Source organism: Archocentrus centrarchus, unplaced genomic scaffold (assembly GCF_007364275.1).
Source record: "Archocentrus centrarchus isolate MPI-CPG fArcCen1 unplaced genomic scaffold, fArcCen1 scaffold_44_ctg1, whole genome shotgun sequence".
Taxonomy (NCBI): domain Eukaryota; kingdom Metazoa; phylum Chordata; class Actinopteri; order Cichliformes; family Cichlidae; genus Archocentrus; species Archocentrus centrarchus.
In genome coordinates, this window is record NW_022060270.1 from 709473 (window position 1) to 732164 (window position 22692).

The 22692-nt window shown below is 44.0% G+C and overlaps 1 protein-coding gene across 1 annotated transcript in view; it reads left to right on the top strand.

Annotated features, from left to right (window-relative positions):
• Positions 1–22692, top strand: part of gabrb1 (gamma-aminobutyric acid type A receptor subunit beta1) — a 53901-nt gene that overhangs the window by 12487 nt on the left and 18722 nt on the right. Inside the window, exon 4 of the mRNA XM_030724990.1 lies at positions 7682–7902. Within this exon, the coding sequence (XP_030580850.1) occupies positions 7682–7902 (221 nt within the window). The remainder of the gene's footprint in view (positions 1–7681; positions 7903–22692) is intronic.

The window sequence follows — 22692 nt, forward strand, 5'->3', positions numbered from 1 at the left end:
AAGCTTATTCTTGACGGTTTGTTTTTCCATAAAAATTTTGAGATGTTTGAATCTAGTGACTTAAACCAAGGAAGAGTAGGTTTATTAGGGATCAATGAAAATAGATAATTAATTTTTGGTAAAACCATCATTTTAATGGCAGCAACTCTCCCCATGAGTGATATAGGTAAACTGTTCCAACGTGTGAGATCATCCTCTATTGTTTTTAATAAGGGGATATGATTTAATCGTACCAAGTCTGAGAGCCTGGCGGAAAAATTTATGCCTAAATATCTAATATTTCCTGACTTTAGTGGGGTCCTAGAGGTTCTCTGGAAACTACAATTCAGAGGCAAAACTGTTGATTTACTCCAATTGATAGAGTAATCAGATATCGATGAGAACTTATCTATCAGTGTGATAGTCTTCAAAAGAGAGCCTTGTGAATTCCCAAGGAAAAGTAATACATCATCAGCATAAAGGCTAAGTTTATGGTCCATATTTTCAGTTTGAATCCCTTTAATATTTACATTTTGACGGATTGCTGCTGCTAGCGGCTCAATGAAAATTACAAAAAGAGAGGGAGAGAGTGGGCTGCCCTGCCTAGTGCCCCACTGCAGACTGAAACTTTGTGAAATGAGATCATTTGTCCTAACACGCGCATTCGGAGAGCTGTGTAGTGTTCTGATCCAGTTTATAAAGGATGAACCGAATCCAAATTTTTGCAGAACTGCTAGTAAGAATTTCCAATTTACCCGATCAAATGCCTTCTCTGCATCTAAAGACACGATTGTCGTCTCAGAAGTCCCATTTTTGGTCTCTGGCGACTCGGTCTGAGCGGGACCTTCCAGCTCTGGCTCTGGCCGAGCGGGACCCTCCGGCTCTGGCTCTGGCTCGGCCTGAGCGGGACCCTCTGGCTCTGGCTCGGGCGGTGCAGGCCAAGGCTGCCGCGGTGCTGCTGCAGCCGGCATGGATGGAGACTCGGGCTGCGGCCGCGGAGCTGCTGCAGCCGGCATGGATGGAGACTCAGGCTGCTGCCGCAGAGCTGCTGCAGCCGGCATGGACGGAGACTCAGGTTGTGGCTGCGGAGCTGCTGCAGCCTGAGTTGATGGTGACAGGGGTGAGAAGGCTGATAATAATGGTGACAGGGGCTCTGACTGGGGCTATGACATAAGTGGCTGTGGGGAAGCTGGGGCAGCTGACACTGGGGGCACTGACTGAGACAGCTGTGGCTTGGAGGCTGCTGCAGCGGAGTGGGGCAGCTGTGGCTTGGAGGCTGCTGCAGCGGAGTGGGGCAGCTGTGGCTTGGAGGCTGCTGCAGCGGAGTGGGGCAGCTGTGGCTTGGAGGCTGCTGCAGCGGAGTGGGGCAGCTGTGGCTTAGAGGCTGCTGCCGATTATGGAGGCTGTGGCAGCACAGGCTTGGAGGCTGCTGCAGTGGGCTGTGGCGGCAGAGGCTTGGAAGCTGCTGCAGCAGTTGAAGACGGTGGTAGCTTGAAGTCCAAGGACTCAGAGTCTGAAGGAACAGCTGTCTCTGATGGTGGAGAGGAGGTGGAGAAGCGTAAGCCCTGGGAATGGCAGCAGCTGGTTCCTCTTCTTCAGCCCACATTAGGGCCAAAAATGTGGCTGGACTGCTCCACGGCAGCCATGACGTGGACATGGCTGGGCTGCTCTGCGGCGGCAGCAAGGACCTGGACGTGGCTGGGCCGTTCCACGGCAGCGAGGATGTGGAATGTGGCTGGCCCGCTCTGCGGTGGCGAGGATGTGGACATGGCTGGGCAGGTGAGTAGAGGAGATGATGTGATGTGAAGACAGACTGAAGGAGAGGTGACATGGTGATGGCATGAAGGAATGAAGCTGAATCCCTCCCCTGGACTGGGCAACCAATGTGATACAGTTCATATTGCAGATTCTTACAAAGCATAATGGAGTGTGCTAGTGAGGCAGTGTCCGGAAAGGTGAGGAGCCATGACAAAGAAGAAATCAAACCACAACAGAAAGCTAATTGCATTAGCTTTTGGTGTTTATCTGTGGCATGGATGGTCAGCTGAGCAAAGCCTCTGAGCTCTCCAATATCTTGCCAAACTCTTGCTCCTAGTGAAAGTTTTTGAGAAAGTTTTGCAGGGTCCATGGTGTGGTCGCTTCATTCTGTCATGGTGGGTAGTGTGACATGGAGGGATGGACCAAGTTGCAGGACTCTGGAGACAGACATAACTAAAAAGTGTTTGTTGAGGAGAACAAAAAACAAAATACAAAATCCTCCTGGGAGCCAAACTTAGAGTGTATAGAAAAACAAAGCTTGGCTTGACAAGAACTCACAGGCACTCCAACAAGGCATCAACAATGACACGACAAGGAACAGACCAGGATGCAGACAATATATACACACATTAGGTAATGAGGCGAGTGGAAACGTGAGGAGCACAGCTGAACACAATGACGCTGATGAGACAAGGGGAAGCAAAACTAAACACACTGCACAAGAAACAAAACACTACCAAAATAAGACAGGAAGTGGGACAAGGGAACAAAGATGCAGAATTGACACAGAACACAACGAACTAGAAAAATCAAAACATGACCAAACCCCACAACAAAAGAAACCCAGAACAGACAAACAAAGCAAAATGACAGAAAGGCCAGAGTTTGTCAGGTTGGGGAACTGTCTTTCTGGGACATTAATGAGCAGCATGGGTGCTCCACAGGGGACTGTTGTGGCTTCATTCCTTTTGCACACTGTATACAGCAGACTTCAAATACGACTCTGAGTCCTGTTATTTCCAAAAATACTCAAATGACACTGCCATTGTGGTGTCTCTCGGGAATGGACAGGAATCTGAATACAGAGATCTTGTTAAAGCCCTCAGTGACTGGAATCAAAAACCAACTCATATTGAACACCCCTAAGACAAAGGAAATAATAATAGCTTTCTGAAGATTAAGGCCCTATCAGGTGACTCACGAGGGATAAGAGCTGCTCTACTCACACAGGTTATAGTGCAGATGGGGCACTGCTGACTTCAACTGAGGCTATGGTTGGGCGGTGGAAGGAATACTTCGAGGACCTACAGAGACCCCCAGAAATAAGCACAACTGGGAGAAGCTGAGACCACCAAAGAAGATTATGCTTCACTGTTGCTACAACCTGATACGCAGCAGCTACCACCAGGCCTTGTAGCAGCTACCAACAGCCCAGAAGCAGCTACCATGTCTTATTTGACCCACTTTTGCAATATGGCATGGAGATCTCTTTTGGTGCCACTGGATTGACAGACTGGGGGTGGTGGTCCCCATCTTTAAGAAGGGGGACTAGAGGGTGTGCTCCAACTATTGGAGCCCTCCTTTCCAGCACCCTCCTGGAAAGGAGGGTCCGTCCATTAGTTGAACCTCAGGTTCAAGAGGAACAATGTGGTTTTCATGGAGCACTGGACCAGCGCTTTATCCGTTTGAAGACGTTCAGGTGTGCGTGGGAGTATGCCCATCCAGTCTACATGTGTTGTGTAGACTTGGAGAAGTCTGACTCGTTTACTGTGGGTGTTGGACTTTGCCAGGACTGCTCTTTGTCACCGACTCTCTTCATAATTTTTATGGACAGAATTTCTAGGCATAGCCATGTGGTGGAAGGCTTCCTCCTTGGTGGCCTCAGAATCTCATCTCTGCTCTTTGCAGATATTGCAGTCCTGTTGGCTTCATCAGGTGGCGGCCTCCAGCTCCCAGTGGAATGGTTCACAGCTGAGTGTGAAGAGACTGGCATGAGAATTTTCACGTCTAAGTCTGAGGCCATGGTCCTCAGTCAAAAAAAGGTGGAGTGCCCTCTCTGGCTCAGGGACGAGTTGCTACCCCAGGTGGAGGATTTTAAGTATCTTGGGGTCTTGTTCACGAGTGACGGGAGAAGGGAGATTGACATATTGGGGCTTTGTGTGCAAGAAGAGAGAGCTGAGCGTGAAAGCGAAGCTGTTGATTTACCAATCAATCTACATCCCTACCCTCAGCTATGGTCACGAGCTTTTGGTAGTGACTGAAAGAACAAGATCACTGATACACGCGGCAGAAATGAGCTTCCTCTGAAGGGTGGCTGGCCTGTTAGAGATAAGGTGAGGAGTTTAGCCATTCGGGAGGAGCTCAGAGCAGAGCCACTCTCCTCCACATCGAGAGGAGCCAGTTGGATAATGCGGATCAATATGTTTTAAAAACCGGGGAATTTTCAAAGTTAAAAACTTCAGTTTCATACAGGAAGATATTCTGTTGACAATGCCTGTATCTAATTTTCAAAATAAAAGAATGCTTACAAGAATTTTGTCAAAAAAGTCTAAAATTGCATATTTGATGTTAACAAGGTACTTTAACACTATGAAATTGTCTAAATAAAAAAAATAAAAGGTTAGTTATTTATGAGGTTTTTTTTAATGTGCTAGATTTTCAAAACAAAAGTGTACCATTTAGTTGTATTTAACTTTTTACTGTGTGAGTAAAAACTGTTATATCCCCTGATCTTTGTTAGGAAATGTATTCAACTTTTAAACCACAAGCAAGAAGAAGAAGAAGAAACAGCCTTCATTGTCCCACAGAGGGGAAATTTGGGTGTAACAGCAGCCGCAGTTATTATAAATATAAATAAAGATATAATAATTCACACTATTAAGAAAAGAATATATATAAAATCAACAAACAATATTAACCTTTATACTACTAATAATAACACTATATACAATGTACATGATGTGCCTGTGTGTTGAACCTTAACAGGCCGGACTATTTACAGTATATTATATATTATCCTACATTGTGTAGGCTATTGTGGTTTTTGTTGGCTCTAAACAGTGAATAACAGGAATCTTGTCTCTTAATGGAAGAAAAATATGCTTTAAAAAAAAATAAAGGAAAACAAAAAAGCCAAAATTTGTACCCATTTGCACTTTTTTAAAGTCCCCTGTGCTGGTATAAAGATCAGTTACCAAAAAATGCTATTATCCACTGAACTTAACTGTATGGATACATTTTAAATAAATAAATTAAATTTAAAGAGCATTTATAAATAACAGGTATCATAAAAATCCTAACTTTGCAATAAGCACACATGGGATTTTATTTATTAGGTTTAGTGGCTTTATCATACTTTCCATAAATTCCAGAAATATTCTATTTTATCTAAATTATTCATAGATTATTCCTAAAATTTGCTCACATGAGTATTGTATTTTATGTAATTCAGTGTTTTTTAAAGTGATGTGTTTTGCTCCTATGTATTCTCAGTTTTTATGGTACAGTTTGGATTGGATTAATATGTCAGGTTTTTTACTGTAGACTGTGTCTTGAAGCCATTGCAGACTTTATGCTGAATTCAGTACCCAAATGTACCCCAAAACAAAGGTCAGAATTAAAAGAGAAACTACCTTTATTTCAGGTGATTAAAAGGTCCACAACACAAAGTATGTGAATTTTAAAAAAAGATAACAAAATCCCAGAGGAAGATGTAAATGGAATATCCTGAAAGGGCTGGAGAAACACAGGGATCACAGCCATGGAGGAACACAGAACAAGGCACAAAAGGAAAAGTGAACCACAATCGGGGTAGTGGAAATACCTGGGTAACAAGAAACAGCGGAAACCAATCAAGCACAATGAGGGGAATTAAAACTAAAAGCAAGACAGAGAAGACAAAATCACACAGGAAGTGAGAAACAATAACTGAAACAGGAAGATAAAAAGGACAATAACTTTAGAAAGAATAACACTAAAGAGTCACATACTGTAAAGGGAACAACTAAAACTCTATAAACAAAGCTACATTAAAACAAGAACTAAAGGTTCAAAAGTACCTGAGAAAAAAAGAAGCTCAAAACCTTAAAAAAACAAATTCAACTTCAAAAACACAAGGATCAGCCCAGGCTCATGACATTCAGTTTTTGGGGGGTTGTAGACTTTGTCTTGAAGAGGGCCTCAAATAGTATTTATCTAACTACATATCTATGTTGCTACAGCAAACAGATGTAAACCATGAAACTTTCATTTTGGTACTAAATTATACTGTTTCTCTAAGAATCACTCATTCTTGCTTATGTGCAGCCTGAAAACTTATCAGAATGTGTTACTTCACCATGGAAGGTAATAATGAGCTCTCAGCAGTTTTTGCTGTGATAGGAGTGCACATTCAGTATATATTTTGGAGTACTCTAGTAAATGCATCATCTTATTTTTGTACAGGGAAAAAAAATGTTTCACCACTGGCCCATCTTCCAGCCATACTGGATGAGACAGAACCAACTTTCTCATCAACTGTGGCTCAGAGCCTACCAATAATAAGATCCTGTAGTCTATATGTCAGAGGATCCTTGGGTACCCTGAGTCCCCCCACTGGAATGTGACTGTGTGTGAATGTTAGCTAAAAAACATTTAGACATAGAAAAAGCACTTGTATGAATGAAATGGGTGTGTGACTCTGTGAATTAGGCTCAGTGCTTTGAGTTCTCAAACTGAGTAGAAAAGTACTATATAAGTACCAGTCTATTTAGTGTGGGAACGCATCCATCCATCCATTCACCCTCTTCCTCTTATCCTGTTTTGGGAACTACTCTGTTAAAAAGTAGCCGGTCTCAGGTACATCCAGCACAATGCAAAAGTGGAACTCAGTGTTGTGTCGTGGTGTCATGAAAAAAACATCTCTTTTCTCTCTGTCTAGCATTTCGCTATTAATAATTACATGAACAGTAAATTTATAAAAACATGAACTCTTTTTTAGGTCTTAAGAGCTGTTTATACTTAATGCAATACTCAAATGGTTTTCATCATGACAGACACTTCAAGATTCATAGTTACAATTACTTGCCTTCTCTCTTATGTGGTGTCCCTCATGGGTGACTTCTGTGACCTACAGTCCTGTGAAAAAGAAGATATAACCTGTTTTGTGTATGAGGACATTAAAAAAAAGATTTTCTTACATCTACATCATCGTTGGCTTTTAAGCCCAGTTTTAATGTATAATACTTTAGAATATGTATATGTAGAATTTTTGTTTTTACTCACTGGGAAACATGGAGATTCATCTCAAGAGGTTTATCCAGATATAATAATTTTATTCTAGTATTATATGACTCACATTACTGATTTTGTTTTGGTTTTCAAAAACAGTCAAGATGAGTCACATCTTTGGGAATTTGGCCCAAAAAGATACAATTGGATTTTTTCTGAATACTTAATGTTCCATTTTAGATTTTATAAAATCTATCGATATATAATTTGACCTAATAAAAAGTGATGAACAAAAAGGGACCAAAGGTTGAGGCTTGGGTGATAACAGTCTGAGTGGGTCCCTTTAACAGCATTATATCGTGACTATTTCAGAAAGTCTAACACAAGTTTGTTTTTTATGGGCAGCTGTGTCTGAAACAGCTAAACAGCTGTCAGATCCAAACCAAATATTACTCTTAGTAAGGTGGTAGATAAAAAGTTGACAAAATGACTTTTGTTTTGTTGTTTTGCTGTTTTTTTTTTTGGGGGGGGGGGGGGGGGGGGGGGGGGGGGGGGGGGGGTCAATTTATGTAAGGTAAAAGATTTTGTGTAGTTGCTGATCACAGGTGTCAGTCTGAATGTTTGAATTACAAACTAATGCCTAGCCTGCAGGAAACTGTAACAGGGAAGAGAAGTCACAGAGCTGCTGGCCCATTCATGTTGACTTACTAACATTTTCTCACTTTGTGTTCCTCAGGACTACACCATTACCATGTACTTTCAACAGTCCTGGAGAGATAAGCGCCTATCCTACACAGGCATTCCTCTCAACCTCACCCTGGACAACCGGGTGGCAGACCAATTGTGGGTCCCTGACACCTATTTCATTAATGACAAGAAGTCTTTTGTCCATGGGGTGACAGTAAAGAATCGGATGATCAGGCTACACCCTGATGGAACTGTACTCTATGGTCTCAGGTGAGAACTGTTTGTACCAACATTTTTTTTTTTTTTTGCCCAAACCTGAATTTTTTATGCCTCAGTATCAAGTTCTTGTAATTTCACTGTATTTACCAACCTGTGGATATATACCATTAAAAGGCAGAGTAAGTAGCTAATTTTATGTGCACATTTAGTAGAGAAAAGTAAGCATTTGTTAACAGATTCAATGGAAGAAGTGGCACTGATGCATGCTCACGTCACATTAATAAAAACATTAGATGTGGCAGAAAATCCGGGTTCTTGCTAGAGACTGCAAAGGTCGTGATGACACACAATAGCATTTATTGCATCACCAACAGTGGGAAGGAAAACCTCGTTTTTAACAGGAAGAAAGCTGAACCAGACTGAGGGAGGGGCAGCTATCTGTCGAGACCTGTTAAAGGTGAGTCAAAGAGCAGAGAGGGACAGGTTAAAAGGCACACTATGGAGGAGAGAGATAGTTTACAGTGGGGGGTGTAATTGTTTGATCCCCTGCTGAATTTGTAGGTTTGCTTACTTCCAAAGAAATGAACAGTCTCTAATTTTTAGTTTCATTTTAATGGAGGGACAGAATATCAACCAATAATGTAGAAAAAACACATTACATAAAACTTACATTGCATTACATCATTGAAATAAATATTTGATCCCCAAACAAAACATGACTTAGTACTTAGTGGAGAAACCAACTAAATACTAGTGAAGGAATTTTGGCCCACTCGTCTCTACAGAAACTCTCTAAATCCTTCAGGTTTTCTGGCTGCTGCTTGACAATTTGAAGCTTTAGCTCCCTCCACAGATTTTCTATAGGTCTGGAGATTGGGTAGGCAACTTCATGCCCTTAATGTGCTTCCCTTGGGCCATACAGATTGTAAATAAACAATGAACATAACCCCTCACCCCCCTCGCATATTGCCATCTGAGTCACAGTTTTTACAGTTACGTATTTTTGTGTAGCTGAAAAGTTGCTAAACCTAGTGACAAAGTTGGCAACACTGAGCTCCTGGTAACTTATGCTTAATAAGAAGCTCGAAATTGTCATTTGTGCTCCTCTTTTCCACTTCTTCCCCTTCACTTTAACGCTGGTCGCCAAACGTGATCAGGGCAGACCAAGATCACACGTGCACATTGTGAACGAACCTGGCCGTCCCCACTGGTAGAGGGTGGGTGCACACCTGCTTGCTAATTGCAGTCAAGTCAAGTCAAGTCAAGTTTATTTATAAAGCACATTTAAAACAACGACGTTGACCAAAGTGCTGTACAAGATCTGTAACCCCAAGGACTATACTAAATAAAAATAAAAATATATAAATAAATAAATAAAATAATAAAATAAAAATAAATAAATAAAAACATTAAGAACAATAAATAACATAAGAAAATTAAAAATTAAAACATTTAAAACAAGTACCATAAAATACCATAAAACAATCATCTAAAAGGAGGTAGCACTGCAGCCAAATGCCAAGGAAAAGAAATGTGTTTTTAATAGAGATTTAAATGTGTGTATCGTCTGAGCTGTGCGGATATGGAGAGGTAGATCGTTCCATAGCTTTGGTGCTGCTGCTGCAAAAGCTCGATCACCTCTCTGTTTTAGTCTAGTTTTAGGCCTCTGTAAGAGCAGCTGGTTCGATGACCTCAGAGCTCTTACAGGGGTGTGACAGTGAAGCAGCTCAGACAGATACAAAGGTGCCAGTCCGTTTAAGGCTTTAAAAGTAAGCAATAAAATCTTAAAATCGATTCTAAAACGGACAGGGAGCCAGTGAAGGGATGACAGGACTGGGGTAATGTGTTCATGCTTTTTTAAACCGGTTAAAAGACGAGCTGCCGCATTCTGGACTACCTGCAGGCGGCGCACAGATGATTGATCTATGCCAAAGTACAGAGAATTACAGTAGTCCAGGCGGGAAGTAATAAAAGCATGAATAACTTTTTCCAGGTCCTGCTGTGGGAGATAAGGTTTTACCTTGGCAATGACTCTGAGTTGGTAAAAACTGATTTTGGTAACAGCACTTACTTGCTTCTCCATTTTAAAACTACTATCTAAAATGACACCCAGATTTTTCACAGCATCACGACAGTGAGGAGCCAAATGACTCGGAGTGCCAGAGGAGTAGCTTGAGGGGTCAAATTTACCAAAGCATATGACCTCGGTTTTGCTTTCATTAAGATTTAGGAAATTGTTTCTCATCCAGGACTTGATGTCACTTAGACAGTTCAGCAGGGGTTCCCATGGATCTCTGCTGTTCAGTTTGATGGGCATATACACCTGGATGTCGTCAGCAAAACAGTGGAAACAAATATTATGTTTCCTAAAAATCGACCCTAGAGGCAACATATACAATGAGAAAAGAATTGGGCCCAGAATGGACCCCTGAGGCACTCCACAAGAAAGCTTTGCTGTGGTAGAAAAACAGTTTCCTAGATGGACAGAGAAACTTCTATCAGTAAGATAAGATCTGAACCAAGTCAGAACCGTGCCTTTAATGCCAATTTCATGTTCTAGGCGGGATAGAAGGATCTCGTGGTCCACAGTGTCAAAGGCAGCTGACAGATCTAGAAGTACTAAAACTGCAGGACTACCAGAGTCCACAGTTAAAAGCAGATCGTTAAAAACTCTTAAAAGAGCCGTCTCTGTGCTGTGACGCATTCTAAAACCTGACTGAAACTTTTCCCACATTCCATGTTCACTTAAAAATGCTTGAAGTTGCTTAAAAACAACTTTTTCAAGAACCTTGGATAAAAATGGTAATTTAGAAATTGGTCTGTAATTTGAAAGAACATCAGGGTCAAGGTTCTTCTTCTTGATTAGAGGCTGTACAACTGCATGTTTAAAGGCAGCTGGAACACAACCAGATGCAAGCGCACTGTTAATCAGAGCGAGGATAGTTGGTCCCACTGAATCAAAAGCCTCTTTAAAAAGGCGAGACGGAACACAGTCTGTGGGAGAGTTTACAGGTCTCATATTTTGAATCACCTCCTTTAGTGTGGAGTGTGACAGGCTCAAACTGCTCAAAGACAGCTCTGCTGGGAGGAGGTGCAGATGAGCCTGTTTCAGCCTGAGGTGATGAAGGCCTGAGGGCAGAAATTTTTTCCACAAAAAATTTCTTAAAGTTTTTGCACAGTGCAGGACAGACCTTCGCTTGGTTCACATTACAGCGAGGATCAGCGAGTGAATTAAAAACACTAAAAAGAAAATGAGGCCTGTGACTGTTACTTGAAACAATGTTAGAGAAATAAGCAGACTTTGCATATTTTACTGCTTTCTGGTATTTCAATAAACAGTTACGCAGGATCTCTAAGGAGACATGGAGCTTATCCTTCTTCCACCTTCTCTCAGCGCGTCTGCACTCACGTCTGAGAGCGCGGGTTGTCTCATCCAGCCAGGGCTGGGAGGAAGGTTTGGTGCGTTTGGTTGTAAAAGGGGCAATACAGTCCAGTACAGCAGTGCAAGCAGATATAAAAGAGTTAGTGAAGTCCTCGGTATTCAGGCTCAAGCAAAAATCCAAATTGCTTAAGTCAGAGTTTTTAAAAGCAGCTGCAAAATCAGCAGCGCATGAAGAGTTAACCAAGCGCACACGACGTGTAGAGGATACTCTATTTATCCCAGAGCTGGGGAGCGCTGCTGTAAATAAAACAGGAAAATGGTCCGATATACCACAGTCACGTATCCCTGTGATGCAGACTCTAAGTCCATAAGACAGCACCAGATCCAGTGTGTGACCTTTTTCATGAGTGGGACCACACACGAGTTGTGTTAAGTTAAAAGAGTCAATAAGCGAGGCAAATTCTTTAACCAGTGGACCACTCTCACAACACACATGAATATTAAAGTCGCCAACAATTAAAATACGGTCATATTTTAGTATGAGACCCGTCAGCAAGTCAGCAAAGTCACCGATGAAGTCCTTCGTGCACTTCGGTGGTCGGTAAATCACCGCGCAGAGCACCGAGGGGGAAGAGTTTATCTCCAACAGCTGCAGTTCAAAGCTGGCGTACAGGTCTGCCGAGACCTGACGACAGCGAAAACTGCATTTAAATATTGAAGCAAGTCCTCCACCTTTTCCAGAGATCCGCGGGGAGCTGAAGAAAGAACAGCCGGGAGGTAAAAGTTCGGAAAAAGGTGCAGACTCACCAGCATGAAGCCACGTCTCAGTCACAAACATAAAATCCAACTGCTGTGCGATGAAAAAGTCATTGAGAAGGAAAGTTTTGTTGGCTAACGATCTAGCATTTAGTAGGGCCATTCGGATGACCAGATCCTTGTTAGCTGAGGCCGGGGCCCGCTTCAACAGGCGAAGGTTAGCATGGTTTACGCCGCCTCCACGATCCCGCATCCTGCGCCAGGACGAGGGACGCCGAGTCTCCAGGATGACAGGTGGGACAGTCGGCCTGATCCAGCGACGCCCGAAATCCACAGGCAGCCCAACAGCCTTGAGGCGGCAAAGACCACCATCCAGGGGGTAATGAACAGACAAACCTAGGAGTCTCAGGTAAGTTTTGACCCGCACTGCGATACCTCCCCGCTTTCCGCGTCTCCTCTGGCGTTTGTTGGGGACCGGAGCACTGGGCAGCCGGCGCAAATTCTCAGGTACATCCGATAGGTGTGGAGGAAAAATCGTTGAGTTTTTCTTTACAGTATATGCTGGTACCAAAACAAACTGGAGGTTTAGAAGTGTCTGCCGATCGTAGGTGATCAAAGCGGAGACATCTGGGCAGATGACTACCAGGAACAGAGCGACAGCAAACAATACACAGAACAGCTGACGGCAGGCCGTACACAGTGGCGCCATCTTGGAACTGCTCAGGAAGACTCAGGAAGTGATAGTGATAGTGAAGAGTTCCAATAGCAAACTGGTGAAATTATCAGCCTGGCACAAGACAACCTCAGCATGGAGCAGCACTGGGCAATCAACCGCTGGCTAGAACCCTACATACATTATAGTAAATCAAATCAACTAAACAATAGGCCTAATGGACTAACATACGATAATTTAATTGAATACTGTGCATAAACAAACAATCATTTAACACGAGACTCTCATACCAGTTGCATTTCCTGGGTCAAACTCTTCCTCTTTTTTGAGTGTCCTTTGTCCTTTGTCCATAGGTAGGAACCAGCGACAGGTGAGGGAGACTTTTCAAGCCATGCTTTCCACAGGAAGTGCACCGGTATACAATACCTCTCCAGGTGAACAAAGGTCCCCCCAACTTACTTCCTCTGGTCACTCCGCCCTCTGCTGGACTAATCCTAGAGCTTCTGCACTAAACAACATGACTTGATGCATCACTTTCCACTTGACCTCCTGGTCCTTGCCCTGAGGAGGTCACATTAATCAGTTGTTGTGCTGCTGTCTTGTTCACTTTTGCCGTTTTGTTGCTTTTCAGCAGGAAGTAGAACAACGATCTGTCTGAAATCTCAGTGAAGAATTGTGGCAGGTATTTTGGTGAAAGATTCTTAGTTTTCTTTTCTTGAGTGGACTTCACTGTTGGGACTGGATAGGTAGGAAAAATTCTGACTTACACATCTTTTACAATGCCTTTCTTGTTGGTGTTGACAATAATGACTCTGGCTAGCCTATAATGGATGTATATCCATGCATTATATGGTAAGCTTTATACCGCAGCTTTCTTCTCGTTAAAGATCTGGTATCTTTCTCCACACTTTGTCTTTCCTCTGAACTTTGTGTCCTGTCTTGAAGGAATTCCTTCCCATTTTGCTTTATTTGCAGTTGAGGTCTTGGCCAGTAGTGTTTTTCATTTCTTGACAGCTCTCCATATCCAGGCAATGACTCTGATCACCTTGACAAGCTGCTGAACTTTTGAATGTTGAGCATTCTTTGTATTACAGAACCAGCAGGTGATCTCCTTAATTGGATATTGTGTTCTTTTACAGGGTTACTTTGCAGCACATCACTTTGGTTTGAATCTTGAGTAGAGATCAGGGATTTTGGCATTACTGAAACTGATGGGAGATCACCCAGCATTTTCTTCACCTGTGCCCTGGTCAGTGCTGCTTGGAAGGATTTCCTCTGGAGTGTGTGTATGCCTTCTTTGGCATATGCAGCAACTTCTCTGGCTTCTCCACATTCTCCCATAACTCTCCCTTTGTATTGTTCCCAAAACAGTCTTACTGTCCAGTACATGGAGCAATTTTTCAATCTGCATCTGACCGTGCTTTTCAATGTACCTTCTTAGACGTGCTGCAAAGACAGCACCACAGAATTCAACTTTCACTGGTTCTCCCTTCTGGTCAAGTGGTGTGAGTTTTGCTTAGGATTCAACCAGGCTGATTTGGTTGACTTGTCCCATCTTCTATCTTAAGTACACAACAGCTCCATAACTCAGGTTACTTCCATCAGAGAATGTTGTTTCCCAAGGCTTTCCAATCCAACTGACTGTTGTGTGGCTCGTGGGGAAGGTGATCTGGCAAAGATGTGTGTATTCCTCAAACAACAAGATGGCTTTGTCTCTTAGACAGAGGTTTGTCCCAAGTATAACTGATCAGAGTTTTGCCTCCAGCTTCTTTTAATGCTTTTCTAACTAGAATGGCACCCTTTTGTTTGACAGAACTATCGAGGCCTATAGGGTCATACAGGCTAGCAACTTGACCTAACAGTTCTCTCCTAGTCAGTGGGGTAGGCGTTTTCTCTCTCACCTCTCTGTCAAGGAAATTCTGGCCAACTCTCATTTTAAACTTATATTTTGAGAAATTGATTGAGGTCATCAGGTACAGTTTGTCCTCTTCAACAAAGTATCCTATTCTTTCTGGGCTTTATTATCTCCTTCCCTCATTTGATTTGGGAGAATGAACACTTGGTCTGATGGCACCGGGTCTACAGGTGCATCCTTTTGCCTCACACTTTGGCCTGACCGGACCCATGGCTTGAGGGAGAATCCACCACCCTTGAAAATTTCTTTAACAGTTTTGGTGGCCTTGTCCAGCCTTTTTAGGTCATTATGGAAGGTAAGGATATTGTCAACATAGGAATCCTCATCAATGATCCTGCGTTCTTCCTCCAAATGAGCAAACATGGCAAGCTTTGCTGTCTCTCTCATGGCCACTTGTGCAATGCACCCTGCTGATCAATCACCCATGTTTACTCTAGTGATGGCATACTCTTCAATTTCCTTGTCTTCAGTGTCTCTCCAGAGAGATCTATGGAGGTGCATCTCCAGATCTTCAAGCCACACAGAATTGTACATTTTCCCAATGTCACCAAGGGCAGCATGGACGCCCGAGTCTAAGTAACACGGTTTGGCTGGGATTGAGGATACTAGGCCCTTTGAGAAAAGGTCATTCACGCTGATTCCTTCACACTTCTGGGTGCAATTCCATACGAGTTGCACAGGTGATGTGACAGAGTATGGGTTTAGCGCCACCATGTAACTGATGTACCATACTGGTCCTTCGCAGTCATGAATGACTTCTTTGGTGAGTTTCTTTGCTGCTTTTCTTTCCACCATTTCATAGATTTGAGCTGTGTATGATGCTCTCCACTCTGGTTCTTTTTTGAGACATATAGTGGCCTCCACTATATGCTTGTTGTTGGGCAAAGAACTAGGATCATCAATCCATAGGTATTTAGTGTCCCAGTGAGGTTCACCACTGTGACCATCTGCTTCCACATAAGTTTTGTCTTATGTTTTCCAACACTCTTAACTCACTTATGGTCATCTGTTTCCCTCCTGGTTGACAGTTGCTGCACAGGCATCCTCCACACTTGGGTTCGCAGGCTGCTTCAGTGCTGTCCCATCTCCACCAACTGAGAAACTCTTTGTCTGCAACTGTCCTCTTTGTTTCGGCTTTGAACACTTGTCCCTCAGCAATTTCTTCATACTTGACAGCTGTGGTTCTCATGGAATGAGCAAAGTGTGTTTTGGTGTTGTGCATAAACAGATAAACTCCTTCACAGAGGTCTGGGTGAGCTCCACCAGCCATCTTTCCTAATGGGCTTTCCCAAAGTACATGGTCTCCAACCACCTTTATTCTTTGTGGGGCAAATCTTCCTTCACAGTGGCTAATGGGATGTTCAACATGTCCCGGTCTCTTCAGATCTTCCAGGCTGGTCTCTGGGAAGAATTTCTTGCGTTTCTCAAGTTTAATTACTTTGTGCACCTTGACAGTTTCATTTAGACTATAGCAGACAAGTTCATGTGCACTCATTGTGCCTTTGGGAGCTTTCACTCTTACTCTGAGGAGGAATCTCTTATACTGCGTTTCCACTGCCAAGGTGCCGGTACTCATGCCAGTGGTGGTGTCAGTTTCAATGAGCCAGCAAAATGCTTAAGAATGAGTCTGCATTTCCACTGCGCTTTGCAAACTGATCCCTTACATATGAGTGTGGGTGGGACACAGAAGCCGAAGGGCACAAATGTGGGAGAACATGCTGTTGTGCTGCAAACATATTTTACGGTCCAAAAAAACTACTACAGCATCAGTGTGGCACAAGGTATACGCAGACAGCGATTACGAGCAAGCCGAGTACACACTTTCCATCCTTTTATCTGTGATATGAACTGATACAAAGCAGCAAGTTCAGCCGTAAGGCCCAACCTAATTCACAGTCATGAAATTTGCATTGCTTTTTTCATGTAAAACCATGCAGTGAAATAGCGGTAGAAAACTTTATGTTCAGATGGCAGAGTCACGCCCTTCTGCCGCTTATGTCACACTTTAATGGTTTGAGACTGGCCAGCTTGTGGTGCATGAGTTGAACCCATTTTTTGCCCGAGCACCGAATGAGTTCGCTGTGGAAAAACCGCTGAAGGGTTCAAATTCTGGCACCAGCACCAGAACCCCGTCGGTGGAAAAAGGGCCTTAGTATTGACCTTCATGACCATTTGGGACTGTGTGGACTGGTGCAACCTCAAGTGCCTTCAGCTAAATATTAGTAAACCAAGGAGATGGTGATTGACTTTAGGAGGAAGACACCCACACCGGCTCCTGTCACCATTCAGTCACCTGGACACAACCTCTACCAGGGGCCAGAGCAGGTGACATTCATGGAAATTTGAAACTGCTGGCTAAGGCTAATCGTAGATTTGGTAAGATCGTTATTCACGTCAGCAGTAATGACACCCGGTTCGCCAATCGGAGGTCACTAAAATTAATATTGACTCGGTGTGTAACTTTGCAAAAACAATGTCGGACTCTGTAGTTTTCTCTGGGCCCCTCCCCAATCAGACCAGGAGCGACATGTTTAGCCGCATGTTCTCCTTGAATCGCTGGCTGTCTGAGTGGTGTCCAAACAATGACGTGGGCTTCATAGATAATTGGCAAAGTTTCTGGGGAAAACCTGGTCTTGTTAGGAGAGACGGCATCCATCCCACTTTGGATGGAGCAGCTCTCATTTTTAGAAATCTGCCCAAATTTATTAACCCTCCTAAAAACTGACTACCCAGGGTTGAGACCAGGAAGCAGAGTTGCAGTCTTACACGCCTCTCTGCAGCTTCTCTCCTCCTGCCATCCCCCCAAAACCCCATCCCCATAGAGTCGGTGCTGCTCCCAGACCACCAAAAAACAAAGCTAAAATCAGCAAAAAGCTATTTAAGCATAAAAATTCAAAAACAATAAATAATATAGCTGTAACCCACATACTACTGATCGGTATGAATGGGCCCTGAGTTCGTATTCAACAACATTAATTACTTAACCACTATAACATCACACACTCTACAATTGGAATTAACAATACCACACTTTAATTAGAAAACCACCAAAAACACACTTAAATCAATATTTCAGTTCTTTCAGGTCAATTAACGGTTCAAATATACATGTATCCCCACACACAACAGTCCCAAATAATGTTATTAAACAAAACAAACCCGTTGCAGGCCTGATTCGGAGCTCGGGTACGGTGAGACCAGAAACTTTGCGGTCCTTTCACTCAATTAGAGCCAAAATAAAATAATAAGCCAACAGTACCTTTTTCCAATATGGCGGTGCAAACGTTCAGTCCACGTTGTCCCACACAGGCAAGAAGCACAGGGAATACCCGTCTGGTCGCCGTTTCCCGCGTAGCCAGAGGAACTCTGAACTATAGGTAGCTCAGAGCGCTATCTGGGATCCTCTTTTGTCTGTGTGCGGTAAGAGTCAGCCGAGTCCTGTAGCGATTAGCCGGGCTAGCCAACCGCAGCTTTCAGACGATCAGCGCGGCTAATTTCCGCTCGATTATCCAGCGAGCAAACCACGACTTTCAAGTCCAAACACTTAGAGGCGTAGGCTGCGCCAAATTAAACTGTCCTCCTTCCGTCCACCTGGCCGATGCCCGAACACGGAGTACCAGTTTAACTCTCCATAAAACTTTCACTTTTTCAGTCAAAGTCTAGCGCACCTCTCTTCTCGGGTCTCTCTTTTTTCTTCTCCCTCGCGCACACTCACACCACCTCCAATCAGCAGCCAGTGCAGAAACAGGTGACTAAAATGAAACACTAGATTGGCTTTCCTTCACAACAAATGAAATAAACAAATAAAATAGAATATTTATGGCAAATTAATTATCTTAACACCTTAACATTTGAAATTTTAACATTCACATAAATGCATTTAACCACATTCAATCAACTTATTTATGTCCATTTCCTACAGGGCTACACCCTCCCCCATCAACACGTCTGATGTCCTCAGCAGACTAACATCTTAAGTAACTTAATGAACTGCATGGTAACAGGAAATGGGTAAAGTGTTTAACATTAGCTGTCTTTTTAGCCCTTTCCAATCTGTATCACAATACCTCTGTGTACAATAGTCAATGGTTGATCTCGAGATTTTCCTGGTTTATCGTAGGTCAACCTTACTACTGGTTTCACTGACCTTTTGGGCCTAGTCCTCTTTGTAGGTAGTCTTGAGCCAGGGCTACTAGACTGTCTTACACCTTCATCACTGTTCGAACCATCGTCAGGCTCAGTGCTGGCTTCATGGTCAGTGTCACGGTCAGAGTCTACAGGAGAATGATCTGGTCGGTCAGAGTAGTTGTCACTCAGTGGAATGCAGTCTCCCACCTGTTCCCCTCTACTCACAGTGTCATCCCTCCTCTGAACCATTTTCTCAAAATAAGTCCTATAGGGTCTAGATGGCAAACCACCCTCAAAATCAGATGACTCACTTGAACTCACCCCTTCACTTTGTATGGAATGATGGGTGCTAACCCTCTCAGGCCGCTTCTGGCTGTCTAATCTCTTTGCTCGCTTATTGGATGCATCCTGCGAGTACTCCATCATTGGGATTCGCACTAAGTCTCCTATAGGAAGAAGATTATCCCTATGTAATGTCCTGACTCTGTCCTTGCCATTCTGGGATTTTACTTTGTAGACCGGCAAGTTTGGCATTCTGGCCACAACAACATAGGGAACGTCACACCAGCGATTCTCAAGCTTGTGTTTCCCTTTTATTCCAAGATTTCTCACCAACACTCTGTCACCTGGCTCTAGAGTCTGGGCCACAAGTCTCTTGTCATAAGTCCTCTTGTTTCTCAAGTGCGACTTGCCAGAGGCTTCTGCAGCCAGCTCATAAGCCTTCTGCAAATCCTCCTTCAGTTTGGTGACATAGGAAGAGTGCTGATGTTCTGCCCTTTCATTTAGATGTGTCCCAAAACACACATCCACTGGAAGTCTAGCTTCTCTTCCAAACATCAAGAAGTACGGCGAATATCCGGTAGCATCACATTTAGTGCTGTTATAAGCGTGCACAAGATGTGTAACATACTGACTCCATTGCCGCTTCTTTTCCTGCTTCAGAGTCCCTAGCATTGACAACAAGGTCCTGTTAAATCGTTCGGGCTGAGGATCACCCTGAGGATGGTACGGAGTAGTCCGCGACTTCCGTATGCCAAGGATTTTCAGCATTTCCTTAATGAGTCTCGACTCAAAGTCTCGTCCCTGATCCGAATGAATCCGGGCTGGCAAACCGTAGTGCACAAAATACTTCTCCACCAAAACCTTGGCGACTGTGAGAGCCTTCTGGTTTTTGGTTGGAAATGCTTGGGCATATCTTGTGAAATGGTCTGTGATCACTAGCACATTACTTATTCCTTTGGAGTCAGGCTCCATGGACAGGAAGTCAATACAGACCAACTCCATCGGCCCTGTGCTGACTATTTGGTGCAGTGGTGCAACTCTTTGGCATGGAGTTTTCCTCAAGAGGCACTCTCCACAGTTTTTTATGTAGTGTTCTGCCTCGACAGACATCTTGGGCCAGAAGAATCTGCTTCGGAGCATATCAACTGTCCTTTCCACGCCCATATGACCTAAGTCATCATGCATGGATTTCAGCACCACAGCTCTGAATTCAGCAGGTAGCACCAGTTGGTAAGTCTTTTCTCCTGCACGACTTATACTCAGTCGGTGAAGGAGTCTGTCTTTCATAATCAACTTTCCCATTTCTCGTTTCATGGCAAGTAAGTCTGGGTTTGTCTTGATCTCATCTGGCCATCTGCCACTCTTTATGGCCTCAATGGTTGGTCTTATTACAGGATCTTGTTCCTGTGCTGCCATTAGCTCAGGCTTGGACAATTGCCTCAGATTGTTCAACTCCAAGTTTGTAGAAAAGGTGTAAGCATCAGGCACACAATCTGGATGGGCTCCAAGCTGCTGCGCGTATCTTGGTGAGTCCTCAGGAGAATTAAGGCCACCAACTCTCTGGCAAATAGACTTAACACTCTCCTGAGAGATGTTTCGCATTTCTGTCTTCCTTTCTCCTGGCTCCATCCGGGACAACAGATCAGCATCAATGTTGTTTCTGCCAGGTCGGTAAACAATGTCAAAGTCATACACTGACAAATCTGACAACCATCTATGTCCTGTCGCATTGAGTTTTGCTGACGTAAGGACATAGGTTAGTGGGTTGTTATCAGTGTACACTGTAAAGCGGACTCCATAGAGATAATCGTGGAATTTCTCAACCACGGCCCACTTAAGAGAGAGAAATTCAAGCTGATGGATGGGATAATTCTTTTCTGATGAACTGAGTTTACGGCTGGCAAATGCAACCGGCCGAAGCCCTTCAGGATGCTCTTGATACAAAACTGCACCAAGACCTGACAGGCTAGCATCCACATGCAGCACATATGGCTTACTAGGGTCGGCAAAGGCTAGAACTGGTGCATTCGTGAGGCAGGTTTTAATAGCTTCAAATGCCTCGGTGCACACTTGATCCCATCTGTCTCCAAAGGGATCCCTCTCATCCAAATAGGCATGATTCTGCCCTGTCTTGGGTCTCCTTCCCCTCTGAGTTGGGGCGTACCCTTTAGTGAGGTCTATCAAAGGGCGGACAATAGCTGAGTAATTGTGGATAAACCTCCGATAGTATCCACAAAACCCTAGAAATGATCGCAAGGTCTTAAGGTTGTGCGGCCTGGGCCAGTTCACGACAGCCTCCACTTTGCCGGGGTCGGCTGCGACACCTTCTGCTGACACTATGTGACCCACATACTTGACTTGCGTCTGACAGAACTGACATTTGTCAAGTGAAACCTTGAGTCCTGCCTCTTTGAGTCTGTCCAACACTTTCAGGAGTCTCTCTTCGTGCTCCTCTAGTGTTTTTCCAAACACTATTAAGTCGTCCAGGTAAACTAGTACCTGGAGCAAGTTCATGTCACGGACGACCCTCTCCATCAACCTTTGGAAGGTCGCAGGAGCTCCAGTGATGCCTTGAGGCATCCGCTCAAACTGATAGAAACCTAGCGGACATATGAAAGCGGTTTTCTCTTTGTCCTCCTCCTTCATGGCTATCTGGTAGTAGCCACTCCTTAAGTCCAGGACGGAAAACCATTTGCTTCCAGATAGACAATCCAGAACTTCATCAATCCGGGGGGTTGTGTATTGATCAGGCACAGTGCGGCTGTTGAGTGTGCGGTAATCAATGCACATTCTGACTTCTCCGTTTTTCTTTCGAACAATGACAATTGGAGAGGCATAAGGACTCCTAGACTCCTTAATTATGCCTGCTGCCAATAACCTCTGTATGTGACGACGCACATCATCAATATCAGCTGGAGCAATGCGTCTGGACCGCTCACGAAATGGTCGCGGGTCTGACAGACGAATTGTATGCTCTACATCTCTGGCTAACCCCACATCGAGTTCATGAGAAGAGAATACATCGGCCCTTTCAGACAATTTCTGACGGAGCCTGGCTTTCCACTCCTCTGGAACAGGAGATGAGCCAAAGTTGATAAGACTGATGTCAAATCCCTCAGACACCAGCTGTTGTTCTGACACGGTTGTAACAACATCAGTCGTGCACAGACAGCCTAAGGTGGTGCCAACTGGAATCTTTATGTCTTTAAGTGACTCGTTTTGCAGAAGAACTGTGAACTGGTTAGCATCCACAGCATTGCTTGGGATTGTCATGGACTGTAACAATACACCAGCGGGAAGAGGGTTGGTAGAAGAAGCTTCTACCATCAAGATCTCATGAGGCAAGGGCTGTTTTAGCTCAACTTTACAGGTTGCTTTACAGCTGCTCCCTGCAGGTAGCACAAGAGAACCAGGACCCTGCCACTTGACACACCCTACTTCATCATCATCATCTTCTTCCTCAGGGCAAGCGCTGTGCACCATCAAGGGTGAAACAGACACACCTGAGGTACCCTCACAGAGCTGGGCTAGCCTCTTGGGAAGGTTGGCACTGGCATTGGTTCCTAAAATCACTGGAGTCTGGTCAGGGCCTGGGGGGTCAGGACATATCAGTGCTAGGACTGACATAGTGGTTGGTGCTCCCACTACTTTCTTTGGAAACTCTATGTCCACCACCACATAGCCACGATATGGGTAGCTTGAATC